The sequence below is a fragment of the Patiria miniata genome, unplaced genomic scaffold, assembly GCF_015706575.1.
Source record: "Patiria miniata isolate m_02_andy unplaced genomic scaffold, ASM1570657v1 HiC_scaffold_3, whole genome shotgun sequence".
Lineage (NCBI taxonomy): Eukaryota > Metazoa > Echinodermata > Asteroidea > Valvatida > Asterinidae > Patiria > Patiria miniata.
This window is the reverse complement of record NW_024037069.1, coordinates 7979302-8004836: the sequence shown is the minus strand read 5'-3', so window position 1 is coordinate 8004836 and position 25535 is coordinate 7979302. Positions and strand designations below refer to the sequence as shown.

General features: G+C 38.2%; 2 protein-coding genes and 2 long non-coding RNA genes across 4 annotated transcripts; all 4 read left to right on the top strand.

The window, feature by feature from the left end:
- The first annotated feature begins 7473 nt into the window (after positions 1–7473).
- Positions 7474–8529, top strand: LOC119737257 (plexin-B-like). The gene has a single exon (XM_038211454.1). The coding sequence runs from the start codon at positions 7474–7476 to the stop codon at positions 8527–8529; it is 1056 nt and encodes a 351-aa protein (XP_038067382.1).
- Positions 8530–11021: 2492 nt separating this feature from the next.
- Positions 11022–12432, top strand: LOC119737442. The gene is made up of 3 exons (XR_005272380.1): positions 11022–11123; positions 11856–11988; positions 12340–12432. It is a non-coding gene; the product is annotated as an uncharacterized LOC119737442 (long non-coding RNA).
- An 8967-nt stretch (positions 12433–21399) lies between these two features.
- On the top strand, positions 21400–22456 carry LOC119737191. Its single transcript, XR_005272348.1, has 3 exons — positions 21400–21421; positions 21996–22163; positions 22386–22456. It is a non-coding gene; the product is annotated as an uncharacterized LOC119737191 (long non-coding RNA).
- A 631-nt stretch (positions 22457–23087) lies between these two features.
- Positions 23088–25254, top strand: LOC119736415 (tyrosine-protein kinase receptor Tie-1-like). Its single transcript, XM_038210435.1, has 5 exons — positions 23088–23246; positions 23498–23607; positions 23829–23991; positions 24376–24512; positions 24857–25254. Exons 1-5 carry the CDS (start codon positions 23088–23090, stop codon positions 25170–25172), a joined length of 885 nt encoding a protein of 294 aa, XP_038066363.1. The 3' UTR covers positions 25173–25254.
- Positions 25255–25535: the final 281 nt, after the last annotated feature.

The window sequence follows — 25535 nt, the reverse complement described above, 5'->3', positions numbered from 1 at the left end:
TGAACTTGAACTGGAATGAATTAAAATGGTCTCCGGTGTCACTGGGTTATTGTATTTCTGTGATGATGAAATTACTATGTCATACAAGTTCCTTTTGTTATGTAGTATCTTGGCCGAATGTTAGTTGGGCGTGCCAGTTGTCACATATTAATGCAATATTTTTGCTTGTATAGACACCTCGGACCCGAAAAATGTGGTGAAATTCCTGGAGGAAGGCCTGATCATGAAAACCTTTGACCATGTCAACGTGCTGGGGCTTCTGGGGTTGACCTTTGACACGGACAAAAACCCCTTGGTGGTGATACCCTTCATGGCCAACGGTGACCTGAAGACATATCTGGTCAAGAAGAAACAGGTGTGTAGTCAAGAGCGATCAATGTCGATAATAAGTAGAGGAAGTTTTGATAAAAGAATAGGTCAATGAGTGGCAAGAGTTTGGAACTCACTCAATGGTGATTTTGGTAGATGTTGTTACGTTTAATAATTAATATTAAGATTTATTAAACAAAATGCTGTCCCATTTCGTAAACAGTATGTTGTGAGTGTGGTATTTATTTATTCACTGGATGTTTTTACTTTTAATTTAGACCTTGGCGCCTTCTCTTCTGATGAGGTTTGCCTCACATGCCGCACTCGGTATGAGTTACTTGGCTCAGCACAAGTTTGTCCACAGAGATCTGGCGGCCAGAAATTGCATGTAAGTGTATCCTCTCTTATATGTCTTTATAAACGTGTTTGTATGAATGCAAAATTGGACTCCAGATATTTGGTAATCTTACCAAAAACTGGGTTAGCTGTTTCATCGAAAAATAATTTTAATGCACCAGATGTACCAGGGGACATGCATTCATTGAATTATCTGTAAACTTTGACTTAATTGTATAGCCAATCTTAAATGAAGAATTTAAACCTCTATAGGGTGGATAGTGATCTTCTGGTGAAGATAGCTGATTTTGGACTATCCCGTGACATGCACGAATCGGATTACTACACAAGCGGCGATGCCCAGGCTAAGCTGCCTATCAAATGGATGGCTCCCGAGTCCATGGAACGCCGAGTGTACAACGCCAGGACTGACGTGGTATGCAATTAAATCCATCTTTGATTGGAATGTAAGATGATGTTTAGATGAAGATCTGAAGGGAAAAAAAGCGAAACACATCTCTTTGCGTTCTGTGGAACTGTCCATCAAAGAGAAACTACAAAATCTTCGGTGCCCAGTCATGAAACGTCAATTTATTGATAATTCACATAGGATATGTTTTCAAGGCGCCTGACCCTCATCTGGAGTATTTCGTCTTAAGACGCCCATCTCGAACTGATTTCTAAGTTAACTTACTTATGAACGTTGTCTTCTCCATTTGACACAAGATCTCATTAAACAGTTCAATAAAGACTCATTGATGATGATTAGATGAAGATCTGAAGGAAAAGAGAGTGGCGCACATCTCTTTGTGTTGTGTGGAACTATCCATCAAAGAGAAACTACATGAACTTCGATGTCCGGTCATGAAACTTCAATTTATTGATCATTTACATCGGATATGTTTTCAAGGCGCCTGACCCTCAGCTGAAGTATTTCGTTTTAAGACGCCCACCTCGAACTGATTTCTAAAATAACTTACTTATTAACCTTTTTATTTCCATTTGACACCAAATATCAAACAGTTCAATAAAGGCTCCAATACAATGTATAAATTGGTCAATCTTCGTTAATCTTGCCTACCCTTTCCAGCTAGTTCATGTAAACTGATCTTAGCTCAATTGAACATGCTTCATTAGAATGATCTCTTAGATTGAGAAATAATTGTCTTCTTTGGTTTTCTACAGTGGTCTTACGGTGTGCTCCTGTGGGAGATTTTCAGTAAGGGTGCAAGACCGTACCAAGCAATACCCAACCAAGATGTGTATGATTTCTTGAAGAGTGGTCAACGCATGGCTGCTCCCAAGAACTGCCCGCCAGAAATGTATGTTCAAACAGCGCTCACCGTTACATTTAATAAAACACGTAACAAATTTAATGTCGTTTTAAGTGCTGTAAAAAGTATGCAAGGTTATTTTATGCTTCACTCAACTTTTTCCGAAGGTAAAGGAATCTTTATGTACCTATTTTGCTCTCAGGAGTTTTACTTAATTTTAAGTAGGTATAACACTCTTGGGGTTTCAAATTTGAATTTAAAAAAAGGTAGTGTCGAGTAATCAGTAATAATGAAAAGTTTACTGTCGGGGGTTTCAAGTAAAAATGCAAACAAAATTTGATACTGTCAAGCAAGCATATCTAATAATTCCTGTTACTTTACCTGACTGACACAGCTACGGCATAATGGTACGTTGCTGGCAGGACAACCCCAAATCACGTTGCACCTTTGTCCAAGTTGCCAACGAGCTGGAAGAACTGTTGGAGGGAGACCGCGACTACGTAGCAGCTCCTAGTGCGGGTGTGGTTGGTAAGCGACCCATCGAACATCGCCAAGAACCTGGTGTCACAGACGACAGCTATCTGGTCCCGATGCAGCAGGAGACTGCCTTTGGTGCTGACGGCCCGTGTAGTGACGGAGAAACCAGCGGGAGCCACGCGACCGCTGCCCATGATCCCTTGGATTATGTTAATAAAATTGTCATTAGATAAGTGCCGTGCACATTCCCCGATAAGAAATATCCGAAAAGAAAATAGTTTGAAGAAAAAGTCTGTTTCAAGTGGCCTACATATTAAAATCTTTACTTATCAAGATGGATACAAAGGACACACTCCTTGCTCACTTTCATTTCTAAGAATTTTTTTAAAATCTTTTAAGGTTTTTATTTTCTCCGTGGTTTAGAATGAAATCGTTTACAATATAAAGAAGGAAGCAAGCTAAAAAAAATAGCTAAAACATGTATTTTAAGCGTCTTAAACCAATGCCAAATGCCTTTTTTTCTCCTATTGACATTGTAGTTCATTGACAGTGGTATATTAATCTGAGGTATTATTGTTGTTGTTCACCATCATTGAATGAAACGTTCGCATGCAGTTACGTAATTTGTATTACTTCATAATATGCCGATTTTTGCAAATGCGTCATCGCTTTTCAAGAAGAAAATGCTTACATGTAATAATAATAATATTCTAAAAAATTTTAATCTAAAATACACAGTAAATTTCCAGCATTGTATTATATAACCATTAGCCATGCAAATTGCAAAATTTTAAAATAAGATCCTACGTTATCTGAACTTTGAAAATACATTCCTGTGAAAACTGTAGAATAATAATAAGCCATTCATGTTTGATTGCAAATGATAACTTGCCGATTGGGAAATTTCTTCATAGATTCCTGCAGGCTGCAAAAATCATTTACATAAAAAGGTTGAAGCTTTCAGGAAACCAACAACTTTCGATATCGCAATAAACTAAGAAGGGACAAACAATAGCAATGTTATTTTGTTTAACGTATTGTACACAGGTTTTCCAGCTTTTAATTTTTAAGATAAAAAGTGTATTACGTAATTGACATTTTATATTTGGAATACCTGTATAGGCCTATATTCTTAGTAACCAGATGGCACGTGCATATGCATTCTTCTGCAAAATAAGTATGAAATGTAGCTCATTTTATTAAAATGATGTCTTGTTTACCTTGAACAAAAATTACGTTTTTGTAAAGGAGAGTCTTCCATCAAAGATGTTGCGTGAAATAACAATTGTAAAGATGTACTTTATGCAATGTAACGGAAACTGCTCAATTTTTGCCTAGTAAATATACAAAAATAATTTGACTTAACAGGTAAAAAAAACCACAGAAACAGTTGGTAAATGCCTGCGAAAAAAAAATCTATAATATAACAGTGAAAGATCTATATAACACCAAGTGCTGTGTAAATGCTCATATTTGCTTCAATTGACTTTATATAATCTCGTTTTTTGGATCATTTATTCATTTGATACCCAGACACGTATAATCACTTCTTTAATCAGATTAGCAGAATTGCATAGAAACCGGTATATTGCTAACATAGCCAATGGTGAATTTCTGTTGAAAATATCAAGACAAATTTTAGTTCAGATGTGTTGAATCACATGCTCACATTTCACAGACAGATCGATCTATCCGATGACATTCTTCTTATGCTTGATGCTGAGGGTTTCATTTCGTAGATTTTTGGGGAAAACAGAGTTGATTGATTGTGATTTTTTATAATTATTGATTTAAGTCCTGATTTAAATCAAAGTACAAATCTGATAAAAACCCTTAATCCTTAGCATGATTTACAAGGAACTTATACACATTCTGGCAAATTCCAACACCATATGGAAAACTGCACACACATATTTCTGACTTTGATTCTGGATGTGTGCCAACCCAATGTAAAATACTAAGTTTAGTAAGGGAACTGTAGGCCTACTCATTCGGACAGATTCCAACAAAACATGCCATTTGGGTTTGATGAGTTGAGGTCTGTTAGGGGTCACTTTGGTTTTGTATGCTCCACATGCATTTTCTCAAAACAAATTGCTTCATAAAAACAGCATTTCATAACTAAATAGGTCTGTTTATTGTGCTTTATGCTTAAATACAGCCAGTTTCCGTACGCTATGCAAACCATTCACTGGGGATATCACTTGTAAAAAAAATGATGCTTTCTGATTAGAAGCAACATTCTTGAAGTCAGTCATCATTGTTTAATGTTTATCTTGACGCTCAATAGCAATACATTTGCCATCATTTATACAACATTTTTGGGCTCCAGGCCACTTCACAACAAATTTCCCTCACAAACAAAATTCGGAAATATTTCGCGAGAAAATGTTCTTGGTTATTTTTTATTTCTAGATATGTTAATCTCCCATCTAAGCAAGTCTTTGAGCGCCAACAGAGACCTGACTGACAGGTTGACTCACGGGATTTTTCTCATACAGAAGCCAAAAATCGGTTCTAGTGTATTTTGATCTATTGCATGTTTCTGCATAACCGCGTTTATAATGTCTGTAATTTTCTCAATTCTAGATACAATTAAACTCAGTCTTTTTGCGGAAATTGTCCTGCATGTTTTATTGTTGTTAATTTTTTTTGTAAGTTGGTCGGCAGTTGGTCTCGCCGCTGTATTCAGCGCAGCAAATGCAGAACGAGAAGCTAGTTTGAACGTTCACTGTTTACTAGTAATGCCTGCATGCTAAAAAAAAATATCAGTACAAAAGTAACAAATTCATACCATAATACTTATTTCGGCCATAAACTATCAAGCAAAAAACAATTACCAACACACCATCCCTATTAAATATAATAATAAAATGGGAACGATTTTGTGTGGCCTTAGTCAAACTTTTCTTTTATAATTTGTGGTATTCCATGGCATAACAATAAAGGTAGCAATATTAAAGTGGCATCAGAGTAGTGTATTTTACGTGTTTATTTTCTATTACAATAAGCAACTTTTAAAAATTAATAAAAATCATTGAAAATGATATTCATTGTTATTAAAACTAATTAATGCATCCATGCCAATTGTACCATTATAACAAGTGACTGGGATAAACCCTTACCTACTGCACCAGGAAACGAAAATCCTTTCCCATCACGTCGAAATACCTATGGTTCAGCTATAGTTCAACCATTATGTTCCAACCTTGGACCTTTGTTAAACTTGACACAGCCTTTTTTAGTGCTTCTATACAGTCAGTGTTTGCTTCATTACTTGGCACCCATAGGTTAGTATTTGCCCTGCAGTTAAATACATGTATTGTAAATAGCAGAACTTTGCACCTGGAACTACTCGTGGAAATTCGTAGCGATATTCACTTCCCACATGACGAAATACCTGAACAATTTTATGTGCTTCAAGCTAAACAAGTGTGATCTCGCCTGCATGTAGGACTGTAGGACTGTTTTGTGAAATTGTACATTCCGATCGACTTCTATTTCTATGGCATGTGGAGGTAAAAAAAAATGGAAGTTTTAATGTCGGGAATGTCGCAAATTCTTCAGTTGGTTGTCTCCATACAGGGAATTTATTCACCTTCCTGTCCACCTTTTTCATCCAAGTAGAATACTCTCTCGTATCGTTATTTATCCAGACAAATTGTTTTGCTATCTTGTTTGCTTGCATTATAAAAAAAAAAACCGAACCAAAACATAGAATCAGAGAGGGCATTGCGTGTCATGACGAAGCCTTGAAATACTGAATTCGTATACATGTAGTTCCATAAGTTGTTCAGTTTTTCAGGTTGGATAAAACATCACTGTCGGGTAATGTTATGTACCCAGCATTGGTAGAGGTTACCTCAAATTGGGTTGAATTTGGTAAAAGCTGTCACACAATTGGGAAGAAGTTACCCAAGAGTGTAGGCAGTTGATAAATCAGCCAGCGTTGCCCTTTTTTTTACAGTGGATATATGGAAATTTAACGATGTTAAAGACCAGGAGTACACTCTTTGTTAGGGAAGTGTATTCGGATTTAAATGGAAATCAGTACAAATATAACAGACATTTAAAGTTATCAAGGCAACACTGACATTTCATAGAAAAAAATAATCAGCGCTATAAGGGAACATTCACTGTGAATCGGATTTTCTTTTTCGTAGCAACTACATTTCTTGTCAGTCTCAAAAAAAAGAGATTCCAGTATTTTTATAAATAATGTTCGCCACAGCAACAACTAACACTGAGAGACACCTTTAATTGAGCCCTTCATTACCAACTGTTCAGGGAACTGGTAAACAGACCTTGAGTTTCAACACCCGGAAATGAACCCCCAAAATTTTACCAGGTTTACAAACTCAGCTACGGTAATTAACAAGTGATGTTCGTCGTTCCATGAAGAAACCTTTCTATTCTCCATTTTGTAAAATATGTTCATTGCTGCATTGTGGACACTATCGACATCAGATTGTTGCCGTTCTGCCTGAGTCCATTTGGTTGTGGTTGTTAGATGTGCTGAGTGGTAGGTAGGGTGATTTAGCAAACATAATTATGAAGATCCTTCATTGGAGTACCTACCCCACGATCACGGCCACTCACCCATTGTTCATGTGCTCTTTAGACTAAGCAGAGGGATTGCTTTGTTGAGGAGAATCACTTCGTACACCTGTGACTGCCTGAACGTTCTACAACAAACTCTCTCCATGTAGCCCATGTGGAATGGTTACTTGTGGTAGTTAACGCAGTGGTTATTTCACGCTTTGACTTTAGATGTCACTGCAATCGTCCAATCCAGTAATTCCAAGCGCCACAGACTATTTCCTGAGTGCAAGGGAATAAGCCTTTATTATCAGGTACGATTAATATCTCGTATTATTTTCCCCCGTTTCAAACAGTCGTTAGTCGTTGGTTATTGCGCAATATAGTAGAATACAAGTTATTATTTGAGGAAGAAGGGATGTTTCCAATACGGTATCATAAACTTTGATTATTGGGTTTTGTTTTCTCCGTACAGGCTGTGACTTTGGGCTAATTTGCCTATGATCCAAAACCATCTGAAATTTCTGATGAGAAGATCATGGAGTCTCACAGGAGCCATAATTCCGTCTTGTGGATAGTTGTTCTGACTTCGAGCATCATCTGCGTACATTTGTTAACCACATCTGCTGAGTGGCTCGGAGACCTGTCAGACTATGAGTTGGCCAGCTTGGACAATCCAGATATTTTGGATGAACCCCAAAGACGTGCATCAAAGTTCAATCATTTTACCATGAGTGACCATGGCGATGTGTATGTTGGAGCTGTTAATTGGTTGTACAGGCTGAACAGTAGTTTGAAAATGATACAGAATGTTTCAACCTGTAATGACAGCAGGCCAGATAGTGCGATACCCTGTCACCTAACAAACAACTACAACAAGATACTGGTAGTTGATAGTACCCGGCCAAACAGTTTGATAACCTGTGGTGGTGTGTATGATGGTATTTGTCAGTTGCGACAGTTACAGGATATCAGGAACGTGATGATGGAATCATATCCTTACGTTGGTGGGTTTGAAGATGCATCCACTGTTAGTTTGATTGCTCCAGGAAGAGGTGGAAACCAAATGATGTATGTTGCTGTTACTTATACTGGGAAAAATGTTGAGCCTGGAGGACGCTTTCAAGCAATATCACGAAAATCCATTCAAAATTATCCTTTTTTATCAGCACCAGAGATCGATACCATCCTTTTCCGTGTTGCTACAGAAGTGTTTGTTATTAACTATGTTGCAGCATTTGACTTCAAAGGGTTTACATACTTCGTAGCCTTACAGAAGGAAGATTTGAATTCTGCGCAGTTTGTTTCCAAAATCAACAGAGTCTGCCAGGACGGTCCGAACCTCGACGCTTACACAGAAATTACCCTACAGTGCAGTGGATCGGATGGCAGTGTGTACAGCTTGGTACAAGCAGCTCACTTTGGACCAGCAGGACCTGATCTAGCGGCATCATTGGGTCTCCATGCAGACGAGCAGGTGCTGTATGCTGTGTTTACCAGGAACCAAGGAGCTCCGGGTACCAGCGATGTACCCATCGATCACTCAGCATTGTGTGTGTACAGGATGACGGATATCTTGGCTGCCTTCAGATAAGCAGTGCGGGGATGCATTCAGGATGGGGACAATAATGGGCCAAACAAGATCGACTATTTGGAGGGTTCTTTTTGCAGTAGTTTCGGGGTGAGTACAGAAGGATATTTAGAATGATGTTGGCATTTTAAATATTGGCTGCCAGACAATAATTCAGCTCTGACAGAGCGGGTTATTTGCACACAAAATTAAATTGTTAAACATATGCATATTAAATAAACTCCACCTTTTGAAGAGCATAAGGTATGCATCTATAAAATCGCACGTACCACAAATCAAAAGGCGGATTATCTGTACTTTCCTGGCGTATTCCATTCCCACGGTTTCCAACCCAACTCAACGCAACCATATTACATGCAACAGTTGCCTAACCTACAATAAAACCGTCCAGAGTCATCCTAGTCATTGTAAGCACTACGTGCAAAATATGCTGCTATTTCACAACATAAATATGTGTCTCCCATATAGAACAGCAAAGACGAGAAACTGCAAAATAGTGTAGGCCCTTAAATGTAATATTTAAAACAAATTATCGATTTAGTAAAGGTTGGATATAAATTGGTGAAGCTTTCCTTCTGTTGAATAACAATTAACTTGTAAACGAAGCTTTGCAAACGACGAGGAAATCTGCGCACAACAATGTAACAATTGATTTAACCCCCCCCCCCATAAAAAAAACACTAAAATACCCACTCTCGTTTCATAAACGGCTCTCTTGAACTTCCAGGATTAGTGTTTCGTTGATAATTGCAAATTAGCCCCTTCGAGTAGAGATCTGTTAATTTTTTTTTTCTACTTTCGTTATAGATTCCCATTCTGGATCGCTATTTCTGCATACCCAAGACCGATGATAATGCTCAAACGCCATTATTCAAGTACGCCAAGGGCATAGCCCCCGTTCCATCCACGGCAATTCTAGAGCTGCCTGGTACTCTCATGTCATCAATCATAACCACAATAGAAGTCAACCACACCATCGCTTTAATCGGAACATCGAGTGGAGATCTACTCAAGGTAATTTCTTCCTTATAGATTTAAATGTATGGCTAAAGTTGTCATGGAGCCTAAGCCCGACTTGACCACAGCAATTTTAATTTGAAGCTTTTTACACCACTTAAAAGTGCACCTAGAATTTGGCTGGTGGGGGGCTAAATAAAAATTCAAAAAAAAAAATTGCCCAAACTTTTTGGCCGCAGAAAAAAAATGGATTTTTTTTAATTGGGGGGGGGGACTATTTTGATGTTTGTGGCGCCACTTACTTCCTTATTAATACTACCCGAAAATAGGCCACATTATCACCAAGGTCAAATCGTGGGACTAAAAAAAAATAATTATCAACCCCCCAAAAAATTACAAACTCTTTGGGCGGGCTCAAGCCTCCCAAACCCCCTTTGGGTGCGCCACTGCCACCTAAACTTAAAGATGTGTTTCGTGCCATTTTCGAGTTTCAAAAAAAAAAAAACCAACAACAAAGCGATTAAATACTGTATTTAATGCTTCACAAACTTCGATTATAATTGGCTGCTAGACAAAAGGTCTTTTTTATGCGCAAAATGAAACCCAAAGACACATTATAAATCTTATTGGGGAGAGAAGTAGTGTTTTGTCGTTAAAACAAAACATAAAATTGAAATCACTGAGGAGAAACAAATATTATTTCATGAAAACTGGGTAAGTACTCGATTATAAGGTTAGTACATGTACCATAATTCATACATCGCGAATCTCCAAACGTATTGATTTTGTGGATTTAAGTTTATGTCTTCTTTTGTACCAAAATGGCCTACGGGAACGACGGTTCTTGAAAAAAAGTCAATGTAAGCAGTGCATGGTTGATGGAAAATCGGTTTCTCGTCTTTCTAATGAAAAAAGAGGTTTAATGTGTCATCTGTTCATTAGGTTCACATTGAAAGTAACACTAACGGTCGACTGTATGAACGCATCGGCGTAGATACCAGTCCAGTTCTGCAAGATATCAAGGTGAATGACACGAGTCGCGTGCTATTTCTGTTGACGGAACAAAAGGTAACATTTCTGTTTAGTCGCATTTTCTAACCTGCCACACACAGTTAACTCCTATTATAAGTTGAAACGAATATAATTACTGCAGAAGTACTTTTTATGCGGCTTCTGTGCTCTACCTTTAAAAAAACACACACAAAGAGGTTGGCTTGGAGGCTTTCTCTCAAACGAAAAGAAGTCGGAAGTTGACTGGTTAACACAAGATAATGTATCCTAGCAGTGTATAGATAGAGAGGTCAGCTGTTTGCAACTGAAGATATAAAACAATATTTCTAGACATAATTATGTAATCAGCCAAAAGCTAATTTGACCGGCATGTGTGTTGTTAATTGCAATTAGATATAAAGTTATTCCATTTTCATAAGGTTTGAAGGAAACAGATAGCACCCTTTCTGCTGAAATCAAACACTTTCGGTCAAAATTAAGATTTAGAAGTACAATATGTTTTACTCTATATAGTTGGTGAAGATGCACGTGGAGAATTGTAGCCAATACACTACGTGCGAAACGTGTATTGGGACTGATGCAGGGAATGATGGAGACCCATATTGTGGATGGTGCACTCTGGAACGAAGGTAAGTCCAGTCACACCCAATATCGGACTTCGCTGTATTCATTGTAACGTTACAGAGTACACTATTGGCGTTATATAATCATAATGGATGTTTGGAAACGTATTGTATGAAAATGAGCTTCGCATGTGCTCGATTCATCTCATTCAGAGATGACAGACCGATATGTTTCTCATAAGAAAGTTTCTACTTAGCTATCCTGATTGTAATGTTCATTGTTCACAACCATTCAAGCCCAAGGTCAACTTATAGTCGTCCTACTCAAAAGATCTGGTAAAGTTTCACTCACAGTTTTTATAGTCATTAAACGCGGTTTGGCATATGGTTTGCAATCGGTTCATTCCATTTACGATTCCGTCTCCAACGGAATCACTTTCCACAGTCACAGATTCACATCAAATTTTCACCACCTCTTCAAAAAATGGTAAAATCGTAATCGTTAGGTCGTTTGACCGTTAGGCAAAAGACTGTTTCAAACGGTGTACATGTTTCAATCAATATCGCTAGGGTGTCGATTCCACATCGGGTAAACTTGCCCCATAATCCTTTGCAACAGCACGCTTCATAAGCAAATCACTATTTCTGGTCTTTAAGGTTGCATGCAAATAAGTAGTTAATAATTATACAATGTAACATAAATGTAAACAAATTAAAAGGCAAAGATCAAAATTCACATAAAAGATAATTTTGGAAACTACACTGCTGATGATAATAACAACATTGAATTCTTTCCAGATGTACGACATATTCAGACTGTCCATCAGCTGATGTCTCTACTCGATGGTTGGCCTACAATGCTGCTCAGTGCATTGATATTACTGATGTAGCTCCCTATGATAACCTGCCAATTACAGTCACTGAGCAACAGGTGAGAAACAAATGTATTTAAATTACATCTTATTTGCATCCTTAGAGAAAAATGAAAACTGTTTCAGAAAATACACTTCAACTTTAAAATGCACATTTGTTATTGACTATATATTCATATACCTTTTTCATTATGTTAATATGTTTTGAATTTTATGACTCTCTCAGAAAATATATTGTTAAGCGTCGGAAGGATACAGAAGGTTACTAATACCAGTCGCACATTCTCAGTGTTTCATCACCAAATTTTATTTCAACTCTGTCTATAGTATCCATGACCACTGGATCAATATTCTTGCAGTTCTTTGAATAGGAATGAAATAAAAATTAGTATTTATACTTTCACTTTTAGATCACCCTGACTGTGCAGCAGTTACCTGATCTAGGGACAGGCCAGAGTTATGCATGTCATTTCGGGTCATTCGAATCTCCAGCTACGAAGAATGGTGAAACGCTAGAGTGTACGTCACCTCCTAGTGATGAGGTACCTGTCATTCCGCATGGAGGCAAGTGCAATAAGAGACATCCATGTGACGTCATTTAGGGGACAATATATAAAACAAACATTGAAAAAGAGTTATGGTATATTTCTTGTCCCATTTAGAATGAATGGGGCTTCTTAATCAGCCTGTCTTTTGTTTTAAATTACATGAAAGGGAAGGTCACAAGGATATCGACAGAGAAAATGCGATCATTGGCAAAAACATTTGGTACAGAAAATGGCTTCTATTAGCGTTGTTTAGTTTGGGTCCTACCAATTAGCACCGATTTGAGTTCGTTACTATTGAAAATACACACTCATTTTCAAAGTGCCTTTTTCCATTCCTAAAATAAGTGAATTTTCCCCATACCCATTACACAGATGATGCAGTATACGTAGATTTGGGTGTCGAGTCGACCGAAACTTCAGATCATTTCGTACACACCGACTTCTACTTCTACGAGTGTTCAGCTCACACTTCGTGAGTATTCGGTTTCTTTTGTTTAAATACTCTTAAGTTTTAAGTTGTTCTAACAATGGTTCTGTGTTCAAGCGTACTTCCATAGATGTACGTTTTATACTGGCATTACATTGAGATATAAAACAAAGCAACCCACCGTGTTTAGTTATGGCTGATTACTTAACTTTTTGGGAATTTGTTTGCGGTCCGAGACGCAAAGATAACGTACAATAGCAGTATAGTTTGAAAAACGTGAAAAATAAAAAAGAGTTTTTATTAACCATAAAACATCAATTCGTCAGGACTAAAAAAAAAAGTGGAACTTGCTAAGAGCACGAGTAGAGAAAGCTTAAGTTATTTTTGATTGTCAGTAAAATTTGGTATTTAAATACGTAATATTTAGTATCCAGTCGGTTTTATGTGTTCTTTTTTTAAAATTGATCCTATTTGCATTTGCTTTTGGTGTTTGCATAGATGTGTATCCTGCGTTGGTAGTCACTGGGCATGCGATTGGTGCGTGTTTGAGAACAGATGTACTCATGATAGCTCCACATGCCCACAAGCTGATGAAATCATCGTTCCCGGAGATAACGTAAGATTAATTATACAAGCTATTAGACCAACACAATCGTTAAAATACTTACAATTATTTTAAATCCACAACATTAGCTGGCCTGGTATTTCAGTCTTGACTTAAGTCTTGGCTTCCGGTCAATTCAGTCAGTTTGCAGCATTTGAATCCATTTTTCATACAGTTATTTTAGCTGAATGTCTTGATTGTAAAGATCACGTACTGAATTTTCAATAACTTAGTGTTTTGCGCTTTTATTACTGAAAACCACACAAATTGGGAGGTAGCTCCCCTACCGCTTTGCATGCATCTATCAGCTTTGGGTTGCGGAAGTTGTTTTGGAGTGTGAACAAATCAACTTTAATAGCTTGACCGGAACTTGTGCGGCCTATGTTTCCTGGCAGGATTCTTGTTTTAGGAACAAGCTCGTTTTCCAGATTTCTGTCGAATCAGGCTTAGACCACAAAAAAAAATAAGTCGGTCTCTGGTCAGCGCGCGCGTCGATTTTTCATCATGCGCGTCAATATTTTTTCTCCAAAATGTTCCGCGGTAGCTCTAACAGCGCCCTCTATTGCCGCACCTCCTCCATTTTTTTAACAAAGAGCACCAAGGAATGGGAAATTGCACTACGGCAAATGATCGAGAGCACCAAAGCAAATTATGAAGGACACCAATGCACATGAGGACACCAAAAAAGCAAAATAGTACACAACCTTGTCTGTACAATCCAAGCTTGAAGAAAAAACAAAAGCCGCGTCGCCGCGTCAATTCCGGAACTTTAGTCTGACCAGAGACCGAATATTTTTTTTGTTGGCCTTATATTTGTTGGAGAGTTAATGATAATCATGTACTTTATATTGTTGGTTTTTACCTACAGAATCCAGCCGCTTCTGCAGTCAAAGGACCTGAGTTTTGCCCTCAGCTGCTGAACCAGACTGCTGAAGTTCTGCTTGCTAATAACATTATGAGGAGAATAACTGTCTCGACTAAAAACCTGCCAAACGAAATTGAGGTATGTTTATTCACACAACTAACACAAATAATGTCAATCTGTAAATGATGTGCACGTTAATCCCCGTCTATCATTAAATTGCCTTGTCAATGTCTGATAGTGACATTTGACAAAATTTCTCTGAGTCTAGTTACCACTTTGCTTAATTCTTCCCCTGTTTTCTCCCGTGTAATACTGCGTTATAATATAGTTTGCTAAATTGCTAAATGATCAAGATATCTGACCGTCTTTATGTGACATTGAAATGAATACAAAGTGAATTGCAAAGTTATCATTCATTACAATGCTTTTTGGACGGTATGTAAACTTGAGGTCAGTGATGTCGGAGCAGTTTGCACATGCCTCATGCATACTTCATATATTATTCAATATTATTGTCATCGTTAACATTGCGTGTGCTGAGATAGAAGTTAATGTTTGGATGATAAGCTGCTCTTGAATTGCCCTTTGGTGGCATCTAAATACAAGTCTGCATTGTATTCATTATACACTTTATTAGATTTGCTGAATAACTTCATTAAAACACATTGCGTCGCATTGTCAAGTATCGAAACGTCAAAGGAAGCTGTTCACTTTCAAACACCTTTAACAAGAGTCCATGCAAGGAATTTACTGCCAAGTAAATATTAGTGGTACTCTTTCCTGGCTCACTTAACTCTGCCAAATGTTGGTTCTTATACCCTTTGTTTTCCATGCGCAGATTTCTAGCTATCAGTGCAGCTTAAATGTAGAAGGATCACCTCAGGTTGTTAATGCAGACCGCAATGGAGATTTAATTACTTGCAGAGATAAGGCTGTAAGTTAAAGTTCAACTTATTTTGGGCCTTGGATTGCTTATTTCTTTCATAATAACAATGAAAGTAAATTACGGTTCATGCTTCGAGCTTAAGATACTTAAAGGTGAGGTTGACTGCTTGCCTTCAACAGTATACCTACCTCTCCCATGATGAACCAGAGATGGAAGTGAAACTGACTGTTTCATGGGCTGACACCGTCGGTGTTGTGCACATCCTGGATGACATACATGGATTTATTGGTAAGGAATAAAGACTGCTTAAAGAAATTTACGCTTTCGTCAGTCTAATGGTCATAATTTTCATTGACTGTTATCAACAGTTTTGCAAGGAGGTTGTTCTTTAAAATATCAAATTGTAAGAAATGACATTATTTTAAACTCTGTTCATTATATCAAACAGTAACATTGTACAAGTGTGAAGTCCAGAAGCCAGACTGCAGCCGCTGTGTTACAGCCCGCCCAGCGCTTGACTGTGTTTGGTGTGGTGCCATGCCGAGCGAGTCTGGTGTTTGCCAACCGAGTGAAATTTGCAGCGAAAAGATGGTGACTTTGGATAACGGATTGAATTGCCCTAACCCATCGCTGAGTAAGGTAGGTTATAAAACTTTACAGTTGAATACATGTATTATTCACTTTGAAGTATCTTGAATATTCTTTATTAATGTTCCAGGTGAGGCTACTTTTCAACATGTTTGTATATAATTATCTATAGTTCCCACAAAGTATCAAACAATGTCGCCAGAAAATGAAGCACACCTTGTATCCATTTGACTTGCCTTTGTGACAGAATGGAAAAAGGGAAATTTTGTCATGTGCCAGATGGAAAAAAGCCACATTTTTAAGACTGTGTAGGGCCTTTTATATTAAGTAGGCCAATACGGATGACTGCAAAAACCACCAAGCCGAATGATTTGTCTTTCAAAGCATTTACCAATGCATCTTCAATAAAAAAAAGTGTTGTATTTAAATGTATTGTGTCATGTTACATGTACTTGCGTTTGTATGTAACGTTATTATTGTTTTAAAAATCACGCATTAGGTATTTCCCTTGACTGGGCCCATTGAAGGCAACACAGTCATAGATGTGATGGGAACTGATATCGGTCGGAGATTTGAGGATGTCGTGTCAGTGATGGTTGGCAATCAGCCCTGTGATCTGTCTGGATTAAACTCAGACTACCAAACTGGAGCAAGGTTGGGTCAAATCATACTTCATGCAAAGACATTACCTTGTACTTTTTATTCAAGCTTTGACTAATTAATGTTCAGCTTTTCATTGTTTCCCCAACGCTTTAACCTTCCTAATCGAACAATTGTATCTGTCAGTTACAATAAGTGGTGTTTTTTTCAGTATTTATAGGAAATGTCAGTATGCCTCAGCCTTGCTTAAGTTGATGAACATGTTAGAATCTTAAAAGTATACATTTGTGCTTAACAGTTAAACGGTATTATTTAGTTGGTATAAGCTACAGAGTTGATGAGATTGAGGAGTTTTGCTCAACCTCCATCTATTTTAAATGTCACATATCATTTTATGTTTCAGTGTCAGCTGCATAACAAGGGCAGAAAGTGCAGGAGCCAAGCTGGTTACTTTGACAGTCACGGGTGCAGATGGTACAATGCAACACAGCTCAGGAATGGTCAACTTTAACTTCAGAGTAAGTCACGTCTCGCACGCATTCGTTTTCCTTACATTAACTCAACCACTAGGAACAAGCGTCCAAGAAAAATGTTTTATACACTGTTATGAAAAAAGTAAGCACGCAATGTATGATCACGAATGAGATCAATTCACGGGTGTTCTTTTCTTAGAAGTTCGGCACAGTATTATGTCAGCCAGAGCAATATTTAGATATAACATAGCTGAATGTATAGTTTCGCACCAAAAATGGAGGTTTTCTGTTTTAATTTTTAAGTTAAGAATTTGTATAAAAACCACGGACTTTTGAGTGAATTTCCTGAAAACCTTGGTCAAAGTGTCCAAATTTGTGTAAAGGATAGGGAGAAATATATAAACAATATTACTCCAGGAATCGATGGACGAATAACCATGGCATCAACTTATTCCTACGATAACAATGACTGGGAGTCAGGTTGGCGTAGCTGTACTTTCCTCGCCTTCCACCGCTGGGACCTGGGTTCGAATCCCGCCTGGGCCAATATGTCGATTGGTTTTCAGTCCCTGCCTGATTCCGTGGGTTTTCCCCAGAATATTCTTCTGGGCTTTTCCTCCCACCTCTAAAACTGTAATTTCTTCTCATTGTCTTCTCTCTACAGGTTTCTTCAGGCTTGCGAGCTACAGTGCCTTGGGCGCTTTTGAGGAATCCTTTGTTTCATTACCAGAAATGATTAATGATAATAATAATAATAATATAATTGATGAGGAAAATTTGTTTGATAGACAAACACAGTTAGTTCTTCAATGTTTTCACAAAATAATTCTCGTTAACAGGACCTGACGATTACAGATTTCCAACCCCGCCTCGGCCCAGAAGCCGGTGGGACGACAGTTAGTGTGAATGGTGCGGCCCTCAACACAGGACGCGATATTGAAGCGTTTATCGGCGACAATCCTTGCAACATAACAGGGTATTATGTCGCTTTCGTTGCACATCATTTTTCAAATTGTTGTGTACACGGCACAAATCGGAGCATTGTCTAATTGTTTTCCCCTGGAACTCAAGAATGACATTATTTGAAGCAATCATTGGAAACTGAAAAATAAAAGTGTTTTTGTACGATAATTATCAATTCAACATTGGTACAATCTCGCGTTCCAAACAATGGACTCCTATCAAGCTTCAGTTGCTTAAATGTCCTTTAAAAGGTTTGCTTTTTCCCTCCTTTGTGGACCGGGTTAAAGTGTTTTTTTGGGAGCATATTTTGGTTACTGTATTATAAATATATACTCCATCCTGTTCTGTAGAACTACTCGAAATTATGCCAATATTTACCATGATACATTGCTATACATACATTTAGTATTAAGGGGCATCAAACACGTAACACAGATGAATTTCACTTTTAAAATCTCTGCAAAAATTTAATATTGTAATTATGTGAATTGTTTTTTTCCCAAATTACTCAGCAACTCAGTTGAATCCATGCTAGAATGCACAACCACTGCTGGCCAAGTTGGATATCAAGGTGCTGTGAAAGTCTCCTTTGATGGAGCCATGAGAACCTCATCAGATATGTACACTTACAGTGAGAATCCTATCATTGCTGGTGTGTCTCCTCTGAAAAGCATCGTTTCGTGAGTCTGCATGATTGTTGTCTTCATCTGTATTACCTGGGCTATATATACTTCAATGTGCATCTTCCACATTATTTGTGTCTCTATTACAGCATGTATTGTCCAAAGATAGTTTCGGTGTTTTAAATATTTTTAAACACGAACAACAAATGAGGTTTAAAAAGGGAATTTACATTGTTAACCCTACTATTACTAAGGTGGATCCTCTGACAAGCATCATTTCGTGAGTGTTCATGATTTTTCTGTCTTCCTCTGTTTTACCATGGGCTATAAGTTCAATTTGTATCATCCACATTGAAAGAGGATTTCTGGTGTTTTACATCGTTTTTAATGCAAACATAACAAAATGAAGGTAAAAAGGAATTTTAGTCTAGGTATTTCTGAAATGTTATGTTTCTATTGTAAGACACGCTTTCAAGATAGCAAACTCGTAGACACAGTTATGCTTGGCTGTTTTAGAAGCGTGCTAATACAAATAATCTTATAAGTCAAGACTACTGATAATCTGAGTGAACAGAAAACAAATATAATGTTTGATTCTAAAGTTGTAAGAAAATTATCTGCTCAGAATGTTTTTTGAGTGAATCCTTCGTGCATTTCTTCATTGTTTAAATTCTTCTATACACCAACCAGGATCTTTCAGTGTATAACGCATTTTCATCACTTGTATCGGTGTTTCTAATTGTCAGGGGTGGTCGAATGTTGACGGTTACTGGCACTTTGCTAAACACAAGCAGAAACCGTCAAATCTTTGTCACTTATGGAAATGGTGATCTTAAAGAGGTGAGAAATGTGTTATACCTGTTACTATAAATGATTTTTATCTCTGTCCTACCCTGCTCAGTCTCCCCTTAACATCCGATCCCTATATCCACTTGCTCCACTCTTCCAACATACAATTAAGAACTTTTTACAACTTCTTTTTTCTCAGTTACCCCTGACGACTTCTTCAAATGTGAAAATGGCAAAAAGTGTACGATGTATAAAGTGTGATAGCCATTTACATCATTAAAACATTTTGTTTTTCAGTAGAAGCAAAGAAGGTGCCTTTGTCAACCTGAGCTAATGCTGAACAGAATTGTCAACTGAATAATGTGGGACTTTGTTTTGCAGGAATGTCAAGGTGGATCTGCAACGAGCATGGAGTGCCGGTCTCCTAACATAACAGACCTCAACATGAGGAATAAAAAGTTGACCTTTGGCTTCATCATGGATGGGGTCACTCAACTATTGACATGGTCTCAGGCTAACGATGCCAGCTTGGAGTACTTTGAGGATCCAGTGTATAACAAATTTGAAGGCGGCATGAATGACAAAGAAGGAGAAACCTTGAAATTACGGTTGGTATGCGTGTCTCATTCTATGCGCCTGTCATTTTCAGTGTTGTGTTTTTCTATCTGTAGGTTATGGGGCCTGTCGGTAACATGCACGAAGCACACTTGTTTGGTGCTTTGTTAAGTGATCTCACCTCTGATTATGTGACTAAAGATAAATTCAAGTTGATATCTCTTCCTCCTGAATCACGTGGATCTTCCAAAAATACAGTGGGCTTATTTGAGTAACTCGTGCTGAGTTACAAAACTTCATAATCTCAGATCAGTCATTGCAAAAGCAAATGTAAATGTAATTTGAAATAAAAGTTCAGGTTCTTTTTTTACCTCAGTCCTCATTCGGTGTGTATAGGAGTACATGTGCACGAACAACGACAGAAAGTCTTACGTGGGACATAGGTTATGAACTTTCTATTTAGAAGTAAAACAAGTGTTGCACATTTTGCCACAACCGAAAAGACTAAACTCTTCCGAAATATACCAATCCAGATACTAATTACTTTCCTTTAAAACAATTTAGCTTAAATTACCTGTGGATGCTTTGACAGCGCTATCACAGAGGGAGAAATTATCGTGAGGATCGGCGAAGAGAGCTGTCCCATTATCCTGTTCAGTGCGACAACACTCGTATGTGAATTGCCCGATGAGGCACCAGCAGCCGGTGACTACATGGGAGGAGATACCGGGAAAGGTCTGCCTGTGGTATGGGTAAGTCAGGGGCGGATCTATGTGTGAATCAGCGGGGAGTATACAGCTCAATGCAGCCTGTTAGGCGCAAGGTAATTCAATCACAATAACCATCTCTGCCCTCACAGGTACCCATTTACTCCTGGGTTGAAAGAAGCAATGAGTGGCAAAGTGCCTTGCTCAAGGGCACACGCACCATGACCCCTTCAGGACTCGAACCCACAACATGCAGCTTTACCCACCGACCACGAATCAGTGCCCTTAACCACGAGGCCACAGCGCTCAACAAATTAATTTGCCTGATAGCAAAGCAGAATTTCATAGTATTTGGTCATTGCATTCCTGAAATCTGAAGAGAAAACCGCCCCGGATGTAAAATGACCAAAAAACCGGCTCTTCTAGGATTGAAAATGATTAAGGTTCATGTTCCTCAGATGGTATGAACAACTCTTTACGCTCTCTCTAAAAGGAACACAAACGCCCAACATTCAATCACTTCTCACCAAACACTAATTACACTATACTTTTCACTTGATTCTTTCTTCAAAAGTAATTGTTATAACGTTGACGTGAAAGTAATTGGTTAAGTCTATGTCAGTTGTTGCATCGTTTATCATTTCATTTGTATTATTCCATAGGTTTTCCACAATAACTTAAAATCTCGGTTGGGCTACTTGGTCTATCCCCCGGTGCCACTTGTCGCTATACTTGTACCGAGTTTGATCATCCCACTCTCCATGGCGATTCTGCTCGCTGCTACCTTCGTGTATTGCAGACAATTGCGAAGGAAGCGCACCCACGACCGAAGACTATTGGGGAGGATAGTGGCGATTCATCTCGGTAAGTGCTGGTGGCAGGAGGTGACTTGAGTTAACTCAAATATTATACTCCTGAATGCCAAAAAAGAGGGTTCACCAATCTACGATGAAGAGAGAGTATAAACTCAGTCTACCTATGAATTGAGCTCTTGCACATTAAAATCAAAATGGTAAACAACCGGAAACCCTTTAAAATAGTTTAGAAACAAAATTAAACAGTTCATGCGTAGCTGCACATCTCCGTGTTAAAATTAAATTATGTTCTATTTATAGAAAAATATTCCTTAAGATGGCTGCTAACGGGCAGCCGGTTTTGATGGTAGCATACATGGCAAAAGAATTCAAATGGCAACCTCCTCAGTTGATTGTAAAGTTGCAGACAGGATGAAACAAATTCCTCTTTAACAAAAATAAATAAAGAACTCTTTTGTTAGGATGAAGGTTAGATTCTGATTGTCATTTTAGACAACTTGTGAATCTTGTGTAGCATGCAGAGATTGTTTTGTCTGTTGATTTGTAAGCCTGAACGTGCTCGTAAACTTACCACTATATTACGTTGTTTACTGTTAATGCGACATTGTATCTCTTTTCTTCAGAAATTGACTCCCACGTCAAAAGACGCAGGTGGTATAGATCCCAGAAACAGTCGGAATCTGCTCAGCCAAAACAAAAGCGCATTGTCCTGAACAACAAAGTCAGCTTCGTTCCCGACGAGGTTCATATCGACTTCAGCCAACTGGAATTGGGAGAAACTCTCGGACAAGGTAGTGACTTTGCAAGAAGAAACAATGAACATTTCATGAGTTCAAAGTGTAAGCTGTTGTTTTACACGAGAAGAAGAGGCCTACATAATTAAGTACAGGGTTGTGTGTGCAAAAACCGTTAAATAAAACGCATTTTCACGTTTCGCACTAGTTCTTCAGTACCAGCAACAGATAATCAATATAAACGAATATAGCTGTTCTACACTTGACCACATTTTACAGGTGCATTTGGGCGTGTACTGAAAGCTGTTCTACACGATACGTCCAGGGAAGATCAAATTGTGGCAGTGAAGACCGTGCAAGGTTGGTGACGACAATGTTGGCCATTTGTGAGAGATGTTTGCTATGACAGTGAAGATTCTAAACACAGCAATGAAAAGTGGTCCCTCGATTTAAAAAGGGCCTATTTCGAAGGGGCATGCATTTTGGTCTTGAGTACACATGTTGTTGATTAGATTTACAGAAAAGGTGTTGGATGACCTTACACCGAGAAAAAGAAACTAAAACAGCAAAAATCAGTGTGCGTCTTGAATGAAAGAGGCGAAAGAGTCTTTTCATTCAGAATTGCAAGCTGTGGGTTGTATGTAAAAATTTTAAATGAGACTTAAGACTTAATGTGAATGATCTATCTTTTTGAGTTGTCTGTTTCTGAGAAAAAAAAACAGTTGGTTTAACTCGACGTTTCGAACGGTATGCTCTGTTCGTCATCAGGAGAGACTTGTAAAATGTTCTTGAACTGGAATGAATTCAAATGTTCTCCGGTGTCACTGGGTTATTGTATTTCTGTGATGATGAAATTACTATGACATACATTAAGTTGCTGTTTTTATGTGGTATCGTGGCCAAATGTTAGTTGGGCGTGCCAGTTGTCACATATTAATGCAATATTTTGCTTGTACAGACACCTCGGACCCGAAAAATGTGATGAAGTTCCTGGAGGAAGGCCTGATCATGAAAACCTTCGACCATGTCAACGTACTGGGGCTTCTGGGGTTGACCTTTGACGCGGATAAAAACCCCTTGGTGGTGATACCCTTCATGGCAAACGGTGACCTCAAGACATATCTGGTCAAGAAGAAACAGGTATGTAGTCAAGAGCGATCAATGTCGATAATAAGTGGTGGAAGGTTTGATAAAAGAATTGGTGATGAGTGGCATGAGTTTGGAACTCACTTAATGGTGATTTTGGTAGATGTTGTTACGTTTAATAATTAACAGTTCAGTCACGATATTTATTGAACAAAATACTTTCCCATTTGGTAAACAGTATGTCATGTGTTTGATTGTGAGTGTGGTATTTATTTATTCACTGGATGTTTTTACTTTTATTTTAGACCTTGGCGACTTCTCTTCTGATGAGGTTTGCCTCACATGCCGCACTCGGTATGAGTTACCTGGCTCAGCACAAGTTTGTCCACAGAGATCTCGCTGCCAGAAATTGCATGTAAGTGTATCCTCTCTTATATGTCTTTATAAACGTGTTTGTATGAATGCAAAATTTGACACCAGAGATTTGGTAATCTTACCAAAAACTGGGTTAGATAGTTCATCGAAAAATAATTTTAATGCACCAGATGTACCGGGGGACATGCATTCATTCAATTATCTCAAAACTTTGACTTAATTGTATTGCCATTCTTAAATGAAGAATATAAACCTCTTTAGGGTGGATAGTGATCTTCTGGTGAAGATAGCTGATTTTGGACTGTCCCGTGACATGCACGAATCGGATTACTACACAAGCGGTGATGTCCAGGCTAAGCTGCCTATCAAATGGATGGCTCCCGAGTCCATGGAACGCCGAGTGTACAACGCCAGGACTGACGTGGTATGCAATTAAATCCATCTTTGATTGGAATGTAAGATGATGTTTAGATGAAGATCTGAAAGAAAAGAAACCGAAACACATCTCTTTGCGTTCTGTGGAACTATCCATCAAAGAGAAACTACAAAAACTTCGGTGCCCAGTCATGAAACGTCAATTTATTGATAATTCACATCGTTTTAAGACGCCCACGTCGAACTGATTTCTAAAATAACTTACTTATTAACCTTTTTATTTCCATTTGACACCAAATATCAAACAGTTCAATAAAGGCTCCAATACAATGTATAGCTAGTTCATGTAAACTGATCTGTAGCTCAATTGAACATGCTTCATTAGAATGATCTATTAGATTGAGAAATAATTGTCTACTTTGGTTTTCTACAGTGGTCTTACGGTGTGCTCCTGTGGGAGATTTTCAGTAAGGGTGCAAGACCGTACCAAGCAATACCCAACCAAGATGTGTATGATTTCTTGAAGAGTGGTCAACGCATGGCTGCTCCCAAGAACTGCCCGCCAGAAATGTATGTTCAGACAGCGCTCACCGTTACATTTAATAATACACGTAACAAATTTAATGTCGTTTTAACTGCTGTAAATATGCAAGGTTATTTTATGCTTCACTCAACTTTTTCTGAAGGTAAAGGAATCTTAATGCACCTATATTGCTCTCAGGAGTTTTACTTAATTTTAAGCAGGAATAACACTCTTGGGGTTTCAAATATGAATTTTAAAAAAAGGTAGTGTCGAGTAATCAGTAATAATGAAAAGTTTACTGTCGGGGGTTTCAAGTAAAAATGCAAACAAAATTTGATACTGTCAAGCAAGCATATCTAATAATTCCTGTTACTTTACCTGACTGACACAGCTACGGCATAATGGTACGTTGCTGGCAGGACAACCCAAAGTCACGTTGCACATTCGTGCAAGTCGCCAACGAGCTGGAAGAACTGTTGGAGGGAGACCGCGACTACGTAGCAGCTCCTAGTGCGGGTGCGGTTGGTATGGGACCCATCGAACATCGCGAAGAACCTGGTGTCACAGACGACAGCTATCTGGTCCCGATGCAGCAGGAGACCGCCTTTGGTGCTGACGGCCCGTGTAGTGACGGAGAAACCAGCGGGAGCCACGCGACTGCTGCCCATGATCCCTTGGATTATGTTAATAAAATTGTCATTAGATAAGTGCCGTGCACATTCCCCGATAAGAAATATCCGAAAAGAAAATAGTTTGAAGAAAAAGTCTGTTTCAAGTGGCCAACATATTAAAATCTTTACTTATCAGGATGGATACAAAGGACACACTCCTTGCTCACTTTCATTTCGAAGAATTTTTTTTTAATCTTTTAAGGGTTTTTTTTCCTCCGTGGTTTAGAATGAAATCGTTTACAATATAAAGAAGGAAGCAAGCTAAAATAATAGCTAAAACATGTATTTTAAGCGTCTTAAACCCATGCCAAATGCCATTTTTTTTCTCCGATTGACATTTTAGTTCATGGACAGTGGTAAATTAATCTGAGGTATTATTGTTGTTCACCATCATTGAAT

Coding starts and splice junctions, on each gene's coding strand:
- LOC119737257 (XM_038211454.1), top strand. CDS start 7,474: ATGGAGTCTCACAGGAGCCATAATTCCGTCTTGTGGATAGTTGTTCTG.
- LOC119736415 (XM_038210435.1), top strand. CDS start 23,088: ATGAAGTTCCTGGAGGAAGGCCTGATCATGAAAACCTTCGACCATGTC. Junction 23,247..23,497: donor ATCTGGTCAAGAAGAAACAG/GTATGTAGTCAA, acceptor CTTTTATTTTAG/ACCTTGGCGACTTCTCTTCT. Junction 24,513..24,856: donor AAGAACTGCCCGCCAGAAAT/GTATGTTCAGAC, acceptor TGACTGACACAG/CTACGGCATAATGGTACGTT.